General features: G+C 39.7%; 1 protein-coding gene across 6 annotated transcripts in view; it reads left to right on the top strand.

Annotated features, from left to right (window-relative positions):
- chchd3a (coiled-coil-helix-coiled-coil-helix domain containing 3a) overlaps positions 1-13,221 on the top strand; it is a 63,047-nt gene extending 49,826 nt beyond the window's left edge. For 5 of the 6 annotated variants that reach the window (XM_077710055.1, XM_077710054.1, XM_077710051.1 and 2 more), the window contains 3 exons: positions 6,211-6,346; positions 6,501-6,535; positions 12,783-13,221. In XM_077710055.1, the coding sequence (XP_077566181.1) occupies positions 6,211-6,346; positions 6,501-6,535; positions 12,783-12,792 (181 nt within the window). In that variant the 3' untranslated portion in view covers positions 12,793-13,221. The remainder of the gene's footprint in view (positions 1-6,210; positions 6,347-6,500; positions 6,536-12,782) is intronic. The other variant, XM_077710052.1, reaches the window with a different exon arrangement.
- The last annotated feature ends 1,318 nt before the right edge of the window (positions 13,222-14,539 follow it).

Below are 14,539 nucleotides of genomic sequence, written 5' to 3'. Positions count from 1 at the left end.
TCATTTTATCTTAATGTTATCTTCCAAGGCCCGTGCCTAATTTAGTTTCCCGGGCAACCGTGGTCAGCCAAGTATCAGAAGCCAATAAAGGCTTGAAAAGATGCCAGAAGCTCTCCCTCTTCATTCATGTAGACTCCTCACCTTTTTGGCTTTTTCGGAGGCCTTTTTTTGATTTTCTCTCCATCCACTCTGATCGATTCAATGCCGGGGTCACTCGGGTCTGCTTGGAAAAATGGACCGTTTCATTTTTCTCTCTAACTGCATCGTTTATATTTATCTTTCCCCCGTGCTTGTGACACTTGCCTTAACAGTAGAGAACATGAGAGCCTTTTAAAGGGGCGACCGGTAACCTCCTCTTAACCTTGTAAACCCATAAGTAGGCCCAAATTATGATGAATAGACATCGTGCTGATTGGAAGGCAATTTGGTAGAGGACTAGAGAGCTCCAAACTTGAACAAAGCACCAATTTTGAGCTTGTTTAACAGGTGTGCATCTTTATTGGAGCAAATAATTGATTTGATTCCAAATGGATTGAAATTTAGCCTATTGTGGCAGTTCATTGATAGCCTAACATTTCAAGGTCTGCCTTGGAATAACCTCAAAAAACAATATGGAATTGGTACAAAATATCAGAATTACTATCTAATCAAACTTTTTTTTCTGATTAATTTTAGGAAGATTTTTTTTTTTGAAACTGTCCTTTTGCATCCCAAAATTCAACAAATCTGCTTTTGTACATCAGTTCAATTTTGAGGTTTCAACTGCAACATAGAAAACAAGACTATGCTGCAATAATGTGTTCAATACTAAGTTTCCAAATTTTAAATTTGTTAGAATGGCTACCAAGTTTGATGAATGAAGGGTTACACCAGCAATGGGCAAACTACGGCCTGCGGTTCACATGCGTCCCGCTAGGTTTTTTAATCCGGCCAGCCGACGTTGTCCAAATAATATATTTTTTTTCCCAAGATGGCGTCATCACGGGGAAGCCAGTGGCAGTAGCTGTGTCCACTCTTATTTGTTTTTCGTGTTTTACAGCCCCTCTATCTTTTTTTAAATGACATTTTAATATTTCTTAATACATTACTTTTGACTTGACTTTGTACTTTATACTTTTGCCCCGAATGATGAGTGAAGAGTATGTTTACAATTGAGTCCATTTTTTTCTGTTTATGTTTCATATGTACTATTAACGGATGCACTTTTTTTATATGTATCGTATCTTGTGCTGACCCGGCCCATCTGTCAATTTTTTAAAGTCAATGTGGCCCCCCGGCTGAAAAGTTTAGATGTTGGTTACCCAGCGATAGTATATTTCACCCAATCAGCGGCAGTAAAAGCACACAAACACAGTGAGTCTTTCTTGCCTTGATGCACTGATAGAAGCAGTCAAAGCGACAAAGAGGGGAGGAGGCTGCTTCACTGCAGATATCCACATTACACATTCGCAGAGCCGTGTCATAAATCACAAAGCCGTGAGAGCACAGAGGCCACGGCGAGATGCTGAAGTAGCCAAAAAAAGGCTAGGCCAATACAATGAAGGCCGGGCAAAAGATGGAATTGGGCTTGAGGAGAAGAAAACGCTGAGAAAAAGAGCATAGAAGGTCGAAAGGGGGAGCAGAGTTGCTCACTAGCATGCAATTAGCAGCGACAGATTACCTGCTCGCTTCCTTTCAAAATGTCTGCTTCCTCAAGGTGTCCATGACTACATTAAACCGACGTCAGCACATTGGCATGGCGGGGAAATACTCGCTCTACTCGCACGACTAAGCGACTTATTGATGGAGAGTGGCGGACATATTGCGATCAATATGCAGGTCTTACAGCCGATGCAGAGATTGAAAAGTCTTCTATAACCTTGCAAAGGTAGAGCGAGCATACAATTACATCAATTGGCAGTGACCGATGTTAGCGTTGTGTTTGAGTTTAGTTGATTAGCAGCCAAATAAGGCAACCCGTACCCTTCTTTGGCTTCCAATCAACGAATAAACCTTTTCTCAGTGGACTTGAGTGTAACCCAGGGGTGGGCAAACTTTTGGTCCCGGGGGCCACATTGACTTTAAAAATTTGACAGATGGGCCGGGTCAGCACAAGATATGATACATATAAAAAAGTGCATCCGTTAACAGTACATACGAAACAAACAGAAAAAAAGGACTAAAGTATGAACATACTCATCATTCAAGTAAAAAATATAAAGTACAAAGTGAAATAAAACGTATAAAGTACAAAGTGAAATAAAACGTATAAAGTACAAAGTGAAATAAATCGTATAAAGTACAAAGTGAAATAAAACGTATAAAGTACAAAGTGAAATAAAACGTATAAAGTACAAAGTGAAATAAATCGTATAAAGTACAAAGTGAAATAAAACGTATAAAGTACAAAGTGAAATAAAACGTATAAAGTACAAAGTGAAATAAAACGTATAAAGTACAAAGTGAAATTAAATGTATAAAGTACAAAGTAAAGTATGAAGTAAAGTATAAAGTAAAGCATACAGTACAAAGTAAAGTACAAAGTAAAGTATAAAGTAAAAAGTACAAAGTAAAGTGTAAAGTAAAAAGTACAAAGTAAAGTGTAAAGTAACAACTAAAGTTTAAAGTACCGACTAAAGTATAAAATACCAACTAAAGTATAAAGTACCAACTAAAGTATAAAATACCAACTAAAGTATAAAGTAAAATAAAAAGTACAAAGTAAAGTAAAAAAGTACAAAGTAAAGTAAAAAGTTTATACTACAAAGTAAAGTAAAAAAGTACAAAGTAAAGTAAAAAGTTTATACTACAAAGTAAAATAAAAAGTATAAAGTACAAAGTATAGTAAAAAGGAATGTATTAAGAAATATTAAAATGTAATTTAAAAAAAGCTAGAAAAACATAAAAAACAAATAAGAGTGGATAGAGCTACTGCCACTGGCTTCCGCGTGACGGCGCCATCTTGGGTAAAAAAAAATATTTGGACAACATCGGCGGACCAGATTAAAAAGCCTAACGGGCTGTATGTGGCCCGCGGGACGTAGTTTTCTTGGCCTAGCTTCTACTTTTCTGTTCATTTTATAATAGATGATATTGGATTGTATGCGTCGCGGTGCTCTTGTCGCCAAGATTAATTTAAGCAAAATTTACTCTGGAGCCAGCACAAAACAAAAAAAAATGCATCTCTTCATTCTCCGTCCCTTTTCTCTCCATTAAGAGTCTATTACTGGTGATAAACACTGTGCTTTGTATCAGCGGGATGCACCTGGCATTAGCACGGACGCCTCAGAAAGTAATTAGCGCTTCATCTCGACTCGGTCCGTGCCAACAGGCGGCGTAATGAATGAGTGCCAAGATCCATACGAGCAAGGGTGCACAGATATCTGTTCTTCATTGCCCTGATCCGGAAACATTGTGTACGTACGTGACATGACGTTTGGTCGCCGGTCTTTTGGCCGCCGGTCTTTTGGTGACAGAGAGTTTACATATGAAACCAACTCTCAAATTATATTCATGAGAGAGTTTAATATCTAAGTAATGTTTATTACCTAAGTGCTGTTTAATATCTAAGTACTGTTTAATATCTAAGTAATGTTGACAACTGCTCTCAAAATTATATTCCTGAGAGTTTAATATCTAAATATCCATTGTTTTCAACAGTACTTAGATATTAAACAGTACTTAGATATTAAAAAGTACTTAGAAATTAAACAGTACTCAGATATTAAACTCTCTTAGATATTAAACTCTCTTAGATATTAAAGTCTCTCTCATGAATATAATTATGAGAGCTGGTTTCAACAGTAAACTCTCTGGCACCATTTGACCGGCGACCAAAAGGCCGGCGACCAAAAGGCCGGCGACCAAAAGGCCGGCGACAAAAAGACCGGCGACCAAACGTCCTGCGACCAAACGTCCTGCGACCAAAGGACCGGCGACCAAAAGACCGGCGACCAAAAGACCGGCGACCAAAAGACCGGCGACCAAAAGACCGGCGACCAAAAGACCGGCGACCAAAAGACCGGCGACCAAAAGACCGGCGACCAAAAGACCGGCGACCAAAAGACCGGCGACCAAAAGACCGGCGACCAAAAGACCGGCGACTAAAAGGGACCAAAAGACCGGCGACAAAAAGAGACCAAAAAGGGACCAAAAGTCCGGCGACCGTATAGGTGTATTTGGATTCAGGATTTCTAACAAAACCACGTTAGACCCAAATGACACCTATCATTACACCCGGATTACGCCTCCTTTTTCCATTCCCGTGTGACCCTTTGACGGCTACGCAGCGATTACCCGCAAAGGCAAGGACGTTCCAAACCAATGCCATGATATTCAAGCCAAGCGCATCCGTTTCCTGCTGCATTGCACCCTGGGTAATGACCTGTCGTTTCAGCAATCCCCAGCTTTGCATCTAACGGGGGGATCATTTCTCTCCCCATGAGGAGGGGGCGACTGAAACATCTGATTGTGACGACAGGTGGGGGGAGACCCGGCTCCGAGTGGCTGATGTCCCACAAAAAGACCTTTCATGGACGTTTTAGTGCAAACGATGGAGTTTCCTGGGCACTGGCGTGAATAAAATGATGACGCCGCTATTAGCATAATAGCCCTCACGTGCTACGTGTCGTCGTTACAGATCTTTATGGGCTATATGAAGCGTCAGACAAAAGCATTTAAACGTAGGACACTGACGCGCCATGCTGAAGTCGAGCGTAGCATAAAGGGAGCCTTGGCATCTGGAAAATTCCAGTTTGGACACAGTAGGCCTTGGGGATGCAGTTAGTGTATTGAGTGGGCGATGGCTTGTCTTGAAAAAAGATGCTTTGCACTCAAATTTTACTACACCCCCTTTTTAGGTTGCTAAAAAACCCACTAACGAGTCATTTTGCCAAAGCGTTACTGCTGCTGTAATTCAAATCCTTTCTATTGGTGTTTTGAAAAAATACAATACATTGATTTTTACACTGGACTCTCCAATGTGCTCTCAAGATAGCGATGGTTCTTTCTTCCTTGAGGCTGAAGTCATTTATTTAACATCTTGCCTTGTCCTTCTTTAAAATGGTCTATTTTTTTCTGTGAATTCCGCAATTCTTTGGAATGCTCATTCATACTTTGGGGTTTTTTTTACTGTAATGATAGCAGAATTTATTGAGGCTTAAGGGTCTTCTTACCATGGGCTGAAGTAGTACTCAATGAGCAGCGTGGTGTCCCTCAAATTTGCTACCATTGAGGTGATGGACATCTGCTCCATTTTGACAGCGAGGCCTGCGTGACCGGTCTTTTGGTCGTCGGTCAAATGATGACAGAGAGTTTACTGTTGAAACCAGCTCTCAAAATTATATTCATGAGAGAGTTTAATACCTAAGAGAGCAACTTTAATATCTAAGTACTGTTGAATATCTAAATACTGTTGAAACTAGCTCTCAAAATTATATTCATGAAAAAGAGTTTAATATCTAAGAGAGCAATTTTAATATCCTAGTACTGTTGGATATCTAAATACTGTTAAAACCAGCTCTCAAAATTATATTCATGAGAGAGAGTTTAATATCGAAATATCTATTGTTTTCTACAGTACTTAGATATTAAACAGTACTTAGATATTAAACAGGACTTAGATATTATACAGTACTTAGATATTAAACAGTACTTAGATATTAAACAGGACTTAGATATTAGACAGTACTTAGATATTTAACAGTACTTAGATATTAGACAGTACTTAGATATTAAACAGTACTTAGATATTAAACAGTACTTAGATATTAGACAGTACTTAGATATTAAACAGTACTTCGATATTAAACAGTACTTGGATATTAAAGTCTCTTAGATGTTAAACTCTCTTTCATGAATCTAATTTTGAGAGCTGATTTCAACAGTAAACTCTCTGTCACAATTTGACCGGCAGCCAAGTGGGACCAAAAGACCGGTGACAAAAAGACCCGCGACCAAACGTCCGAGCACCAACGGCCTGTCGTTCCTCTTGGTCACAGGCCTCAAAATCAATTTTCACCGTCAATAGCACTAGATCGTCATCATTCACCGGCATTCCAAACAATTAAAATCGATTCGACATCAATCACAATGAGAGCTACCCAGTCAGTAAAACACCCCAGATGCTGATGACTGTATGTATTCTCATTTTCACATCCCATCAGCACCTCTTTGGCATTTTTTTTTTTATCTTCAGTTCCCTAATTACATGGCTTTCTGTCTTTTTCACAGGCGCTACGAGACATTTCCGGTATGCACCGACTTGCAGGGCCAGATCTTGGCGTGCTACAAAGAAAACGCTGGCAAAACTCTCCTGTGCTCCAACATTGCAGCCATGTACCTGCAGTGTGTCAACAATACTAAACAGGTGAGAGCTTTGGATGCGGAATAACACCGTGTTTTATTCCTCCCCACATATTCCACATGGTGTCTGCTTGTTGAAATCCGTAGAGTGGCTGGCTTTGCACGTGGTAATATTCTGTTGCCATGCTGAAAATAACTCGCTTGTTTTGTTTGAAAAGATGAATAAGAATGCAGCTTTCAAAACAGACGACATGTAAGTTTTCTACACTTCACCCTGTGAGAATTTAGTAAACCGTTGAATTGTTCAAATGTCACTGACGCGGATAGACGTTCAATCTGTTTTGGCTGGGAAATGTTAGCATACCTGTCGACCTCTGCCGATAACTGCCCTTATAAATGATAATTATTCCCCATACAAACCCCCAAAAAACCTTACAAACACCGTACGACGCATGTTTACTCGCGGTAACTCGTTTCTTACTATGTGGCTCCTCCATGCTTGCTTCCACGAAATTTACTCTATGTATATCTACGCATGCGCATGTCATCCTTAAATCGATATTGCCGTACGCACCACTAAAAAAAAATACATACGATTGTGGATCATTTTTGCTGGTATACCGTGACAATAGTAACGATCGATGACAATAGCGTCGTTGGCTACCAGCCTACGAGACTATCTGGATTTTAGCCAAAACGGTCTTGTTGAGATCGGTTTTCATAAATATTGGTGATTTAAAAAAAAAAATCCCCGTACAGAAGTCGGTGTACGGCGTACATGATTTGAAATGGTAAAAAAAACGTATAAAATACGTATAAAACGTACAAGTTGACAGGTATGTGTTAGCCTCTCCCAGACAAAATGGATTGGACGCCTATTGCTATCAATAATAGCCAATGAGTTTAAAAGCATACCTGTCAAGGTATACGTTTTTCCCATATTTTATACTTCTTTTCAATATATTTCAAGTTGTATAACGCCATATAACAACTTTTGTACGGGATTTCTTTTAAGTATGTTTTTCACTATATAGAAATAGCACGTCAGCAAGCAATGTACCAAAACAGTCAAGCTGTCAGCGCCATACAGTGACAACAACAGAATCTTGAATTTAGTGCATACAAAAGGCACACCGACTGATTGGGCGCTACTACGTCCACTTTGGCGAACATTTTAGACTTTTAGTCTCATTTGAGTAAATATGTGGCTCGTTGCATTTGTATGGTTTATTTTCACTTAATAGCGGAATTACAATCATTCATAAGGGGTTGGCCGAGGTTTACAGGTCGTGACCGGACGTTTGGTCGCCGGTCAAATTGTCGAAGATAGTTTTTTGTTAAAACCAGCTCTCAAAATTATATTCATGAGTGTTTAATATCTAAGAGAGATAGTTTAATATGTAAGACAGGGAGTTTAATATCTAAATACTGTTTAATATTTAAGTACTGTAATTTATCTAAGTACAAGTTGAAACGAGCTCACAAAATTATATTCAAGAGAGAGAATATCTAAAGAATATCTATCTCTTGAATATCTAAATATCTACTGTTTTCAACAGTACTTAGATACTAAACAGTACTTAGATATTAAACAGTACTTAGATATTAAACAGTACTTAGATATTAAACAGTACTTAGATATTAAACAGTACTTAGATATTAAACAGTACTTAGATATTAAACAGTACTTAGATATTAAACAGTACTTAGATATTAAACAGTACTTAGATATATTTACAGTACTTAGATATATTTACAGTACTTGGATATGTTTACAGTACTTAGATATTAAACAGTACTTATATATTAAACAGTACTTAGATATTAAACAGTTCTTAGATATTAAACTCTCTCTGTTAGATATTAAACTCTCTCTCTTAGATATTAAACTCTCTCTCTCTCTTAGATATTAAACTCTCTCATGAATATAATTTTGGGGGCTGGTTTTAACAGTAAACTCTCTGTCGCCATTTGACCGGCAACCAAAAGACCGGCTACCAAAAGACCGGAGACCAAACGTCCGAGCACCTTGACAGGTATGCAAAAGCTAAATATTTCAAAAATGTACCTACTAAACAACTGTCCCCTTCACCTTATAACCTCAGATGCCACCATGCAGTATAATTTCCATGTGTTTTTGAGTCCCTAAAGAAAACCTAGTTCTAATGCCTTGTTTCCCTAACACCTGCCGACATGTATGGCTACCCCTGTGTGTTTTTAATGCCATTTCACTTGGACGCCATTCCTCTCCGCATAAGTCTCTTCCCTTCGTGTCAGGTTAAAATGCAGTCGTACTAAAGTCACTCAGGTGGATACTAACCTGATTTCCGCGCACTTACCAAGAGTTGCCTTCCAAAAAAAGAGTGATTTACATCCAAGAAGGATTTTTTTTATTAGATTTTTTTTTTTCTCTTTTGCAATTTTATTGTTTTTACAGCAAATGAGGTGAACGGCTCCCGCATAGGCTCACAGGCATTAGTATTAGATATGAAAGTCACATGCGAGCAGGTTTTTAAGCTTGGCATCATGTAAATTGCAAGGATGTTTTATTCATGCCGTGGGCGCAATGCGTTTTAGCAGCAGCAACCTGTAGCCTCGTCAGGGTGCCGTTACACCATTTTGTAAATTGTTGTGAAACCAGCCTGCCGACGATATGGTAATTTGGCCCCGTGTTTATCGCCCCATGGCAATCGCCAAACACACTCGTTCTTGTCTGAGCTTTATCTGACTTGTTTCTCAAGTCATTAAGTGCCAAAGAGTCACTTTGGCAAAAAAAAAGCTTAGATATGAAGAAAAACGGAAGAAGGAACCATGCTGATAACGGTCGCCACCATTGCGATGTTTTACACCGCTTTATCACACTGGCGTACGAATATCAAACGGTTCCTTTCTGACACCGCCCATGAGCCGAAGGGGACTTTCCACTCCAATTGGGCCGCTTTGCTTTGACCTTTATTCTTCAATCTGAAATAAAACTCGCAGGGCTGACTCCTCTAACGTGACCGGACGTTTGGTCGCTGGTCTTTTGGTCGCCGGTCAAATAAACTTAGATATTAAAATGTATTTAGATATTAAACAGTACTTAGATATTAAACAGTACTTAGATATTAAACAGTACTTAGATATTAAACAGTACTTAGATATTAAACAGTACTTAGACATTAAACAGTACTTAGATATTAAACAGTACTTAGATATTAAACAGTACTTAGATATAAAACAGTACTTATATATTAAACTCTCACTCGTAAATATAATTTTGAGAGCTGGTTTTAACAGTTCTCATGAATCAACAGTAGATATTTAGAAATTAAACTCTCTCTCATAAATATATTTTTGAGCGCTGTTTTCCACAGTAAACTCTGTCACCATTTGACTGGCAACCAAACGTCCGGGCGACCAAACGTCTGGTGACCAAAAGACTGGGCGACCAAACGTCCGGTCATGGTAAACTCTGTCACCATTTTAAAATAGACTCTTCCGACCGAGCCTGGCGGGACAACAGCAGGCTTTTCTCGCCTATAATTACTCTTATCACTGCAGTCGTTGATGACATTCGGACCCGCTTCCACTGCCTTTAATGCCCCGCTCGCCATCTCCTATCGTCCTCACTCTCATTTCTAATGCATTCGGCACTTAACACGTCCAGACAGCAAGCAGTGAGTCGAAGACAGCCGAAGGGCAAGCGGGATAAAGGCAAGCTCTTCCCCTCTCCTCTCGTTCCCCCTCGGCGAGTTTATCTCTGGGCCCGATCTCCGTCCGCCGTTGCCGCCGCCGCCGTGCTTCCTCATTGGGTATTCCCGCCGCATGAGTGGCCCTTGCTCCCTATCTTTCCCTTGTCCACTTCATTTCTTCCCTTGACCCTTCTGTCGCTCTGCCTCACGCCCTGGAGCTATGTTTGTGCTCTTAAAGCTTTGCATGTGTGACAATGAAGAAGCAGCAGCTTGCACAAATAAGTCCAAAGCAGACAGACTAGCTCAGGCGCCATTCCTCTCAAGGGTGTTGACGAATGAATCGGACATTTTGGGACGAATTTATGCCTCGATTTCGTTTCTGATAAGCCCCGTTTCTGTTTTACTAATAGCTGAAGTACCTCCTCACTATAACCTCGACAAAGGGTGCTCGGATGTTTGGTCGCTGGTCTTTTGGTCGCCAGTCAAATGTGACTGAGAGTTTACTGTTAAAGCCAGCTCTCAAAATTATATTCATGAGAGAGAGTTTAATATCGAAGTACTGTTTGATAGAGGGGTGGGCAAATTTTGGGGCCAGGGGGCCACATTGACTGATGGGCCGGGTCAGCACAAGATACGATATATATAAAAAAAGTGCATCCGTTAACTGTACATATGAAACATAAACAGAATAAAAGGACTCAAGTATTAACATACTCATCATTAAAGTAAAAGGAAATCTATTAAGAATATTAAAATGTAATTTAAATAAAAGATAGAGGGGCTGGAAAACACGAAAAACAAATAAGAGTGGACAGAGCTACTGCCAATGACTTCCGCGTGACGGCGCCATCTTCGGGGGGAAAAAAAACGTTATTTGGACAACGTCGGCGGGCCGGATTAAAAGGGGAAAACTACGGCTCGCGGGCCACATCCGGCCCACGGGCCGTAGTTTTCCCATGCCTGGTTTAATATCTAATTTCATTTGACCTGCGACCAAAAGACCGGTGACCAAAGGTGTCGGGCAGCCTCAGTCAATTCTAATTGGCGGAATGAAAACGTAGAAGAGTCCCAATTGGTCACGGAGAATTGGCACCTTGAAGCTGTTGTCTTATCGATGCCGTCGACTTTTAGCCTCTTCCCGAACAATTGGAAAGGACAAACACGCGCTCGTTGGATGGGAGACTGAACAACAATACCTTGCTTCCTCCCATCGATTGACTTGGCTAAGACTCTCTGGACGATAAATAGATGGTGTGGAAAGTGAAAAAAAAATGAGCATCCTTCAATTTCCGCTTCTGGAAATTGCAGACAAAACAAGATTAGTTACAGCTCAAAGGAACAAACTTTCCTCCCGCTGTCCAATAATTAGAACCAACATGTTCGATTGACCTTTCAAGTCGACTGACCCAATAGTCTTGTCCTCTTTGTCATCGGCAACTTAGCATGTTACCAAACAAAGGCCAATTTGCAGGAAAGCGGAATTACTCATTAGCTGTAGACTGCCGTAAGCCGTGACTGGACGTTTGATCGCCGGTCTTTTGGTCGCGGGTCTTTTGGTCGCCGGTCACTTGGTCGCCGGTCTTTTGGTCGCCGGTCAAATGGTGACAGAGTTTACTGTTGAAATCAGCTCTCAAAATGATATTCATGAGAGAGAGTTTAATATCTAAGTACTGTTTAATATCTAAGTACTGTTTAATATCTAAGTACTGTTTAATATCTAAGTACTGTTTAATATCTAAGTACTGTTGAAACCAGTCCTCAAAATTCTATTCGAGAGAGTTTAATATCTAAATATCTACTGTTTTCAACAGTACTTAGATATTACACAGTACTTAGATGTTAAACGGGACTTAGATATTAAACAGTACTTAGATATTAAACAGTACTTATATAGTAAACACTACTTAGATATTAAACAGTACTTAGATTTTAAACAGTACTTAGATATTAAACAGTACTTAGATATTAAACAGGACTTAGATATTAAACAGGACTTAGATAATAAACAGTACTTAGATATTAAACAGTACTTATATATTAAACAGGACTTAGATATTAAACAGTACTTAGATATTAAACAGTACTTACATATTAAACAGTACTTACATATTAAACAGTACTTACATATTAAACAGTATTTTGATATTAAACAGTACTTACATATTAAACAGTACTTACATATTAAACAGTATTTAGATATTAAACAGTACTTACATATTAAACAGTATTTAGATATTAAACATTACTTAGATATTAAATTCTGTCTCTTAAATATTAAACTCTCTTTCATGAATATAATTTTGAGAGCTGATTTCAACAGTAAACTCTGTCACCATTTGACCGCCGACCAAAAGACCGGCGACCAAAAGACCCAGCCACCAAAAGACCGGCGTCCTAAACACCGGCGACCAACCGTCCAACCACCGGCGTAAGCAAGTGGCATTTTAACGAATTGATCAATAATGTCGGACTTGAACCTGTTTAATCCACCAGCTATATCCCATGACTCTCTGTGATGATTTCCTTCTAGCAGGATCCTCCATTTCTCCATCACCATCCCTCCCTTCTACGCAGTGTTCATCTTTAGCCACAGCAGGCCAGTTCAAATGATTATTGACAACCAGTGCAGGGATTTATGGTCGCACTTATCACAAACATGAAATCCGTTGCCCTTTGGGTTGTCCCTGAATGGCTCTACCCGGCCCCTCCCCCTTTCATGCCCCGCCGCCATCTCTGCTCAATTTTCTATTTGTCTCGTCTAACCTGCTTGTTCTCCTCTCGTCTGTTAATATTTTATTATAAAATTTGCTTTTTGTTTATCTCCAGACCAAGTTGAGGACCGGCGGTTAAAGAATATACGGGAAGAAAAATGGCAGCGCAATCAAGACTGTGTGAGATTATTGACTGAGGGAAAAACTACAGTAAGATCAAGAAGAGAACAACTAATCAGCACAACACTTGGAAAAAAAATCAAAAATAACACAAAAAAAAACACAACTATCCAAAGGCAGTGACACTTTTCCCCGTATGAGGCCTTAGCAGTACCAGGGTGATCCACCGGGAGCACTCAATGGACAATAGAGAACCCCGTTTTCCAGCACTCGTAGAAAAAGTATTTTTCCAAACAATCCTGTTTTGATGTTAAAAGTATTTTCACTACTTTACACCTTAATATCTATGTTGTGCTTTGTCTTCTTAATGTAACTCTCCAGACCATCCCACGATCACAGTAAAATAAAAAGATGCTGCAATGTTGTTATACACACCCCATCTCTCGCCCTTTATTTCCTTTTTAGTATTTAACGGGCGTTATTTATCTGGTGTGCTTTGTGCTAATAAAGCTAGGCGGTACCCGGACGTTTTGTCGACAGACACTTGGTCGACGGACACTTGGTCGACGGACACTTGGTCGACGGACACTTCTTTCCAGGATGTTTCGTCCCCGGATGTTTTGTTCCTGAACGTTTCGTCCCCGGACGTTTGGTCGCTGGACAGTTTGTCGGACAGACATTTCGGCGCCGGACAATTCGCTCGCTCTCAAAATTATAATCATAATAGAGAGAGATAGTTTGTCAGAGCATTAATATCTAAATATATAATATCAACATTATCAATAAGTTGTGTATTATTGGCATGTGTGTACTTGTTTTTCATTTATGTGTTCCTGGGTGACAGAACGAAACGTCCTGTTTTTGTGTGTATTTAGAACAGACATGGGCAAACTACGGCCCGCGGGCCACATACGGCCTGTCCAAATAATGTTCTTTTTCACTCTTATTTGTTTTTTGGGGTTTCACAGCCCTTCTATCTGTCTAAAGGACATTTTAATATTCATAATACATTCCTTTTTAATTTACTTTGTACTTTATACTTTTTACTTTCATGATGAGTGATGAGTATGTTAATACTTTAGTCCTTTTTTCTGTTTATTTTTCATATGTACTATTAACGGATGCAGTTTTTATATATATCATATCTTGTGCTGACCTGGCCCATCTGTCAAATTTTTAAAACCAATGTGGCTACCGGGCCCAAAAGTTTGCCCACCCCTGGTATAGACAAAATTTCCTCGCCTGTGCCCATCCCACATTTTATACTAGTTTACAAGAAATTACAATTAATATACTAATAGTCTCGATGTGTCTGCTTAGCGAGCTGTCTGGCCTTGTCGCGGGCTAAAAGTATACTAAGACTTTAATTTGTTTTAATAAAAATGACCATAGTATTTCAACACCTTGCTGTATTTTAAGTTCTCTTACTTCGAAATGGAGAGAATGAAGGTTGGTCTACACCTCATAGTCGGACCCTTCTCAGTCTCCTGGGCTAATGTTGTCTCAGGGGAGACAGCTCCTCCATGCTTTCTGCACTCTTAGACGCTGTCTTTTTGGGGGGATGGATTCGAATGAGTCAGATGTGCGAGAGGATACAATCTTAATTCCGAATCATCGGGAAAAAGTGAGGAAGCTGTGCCCATGCAAGCGTGAGATTCTCTGTGATTAATCCCCATGTCTGTCAGTCAGCAGGCCTGACTTCTGGACTCTCCAAAGGGCTAAGGCAGGGGGGGCGGGTCAGCACAAGATACG

Source organism: Stigmatopora nigra, chromosome 23, assembly GCF_051989575.1.
Source record: "Stigmatopora nigra isolate UIUO_SnigA chromosome 23, RoL_Snig_1.1, whole genome shotgun sequence".
NCBI classification, from domain to species: domain Eukaryota; kingdom Metazoa; phylum Chordata; class Actinopteri; order Syngnathiformes; family Syngnathidae; genus Stigmatopora; species Stigmatopora nigra.
The sequence above is the reverse complement of the archived record's forward strand: the minus strand, read 5'-3'. Positions and strand labels throughout refer to the sequence as shown.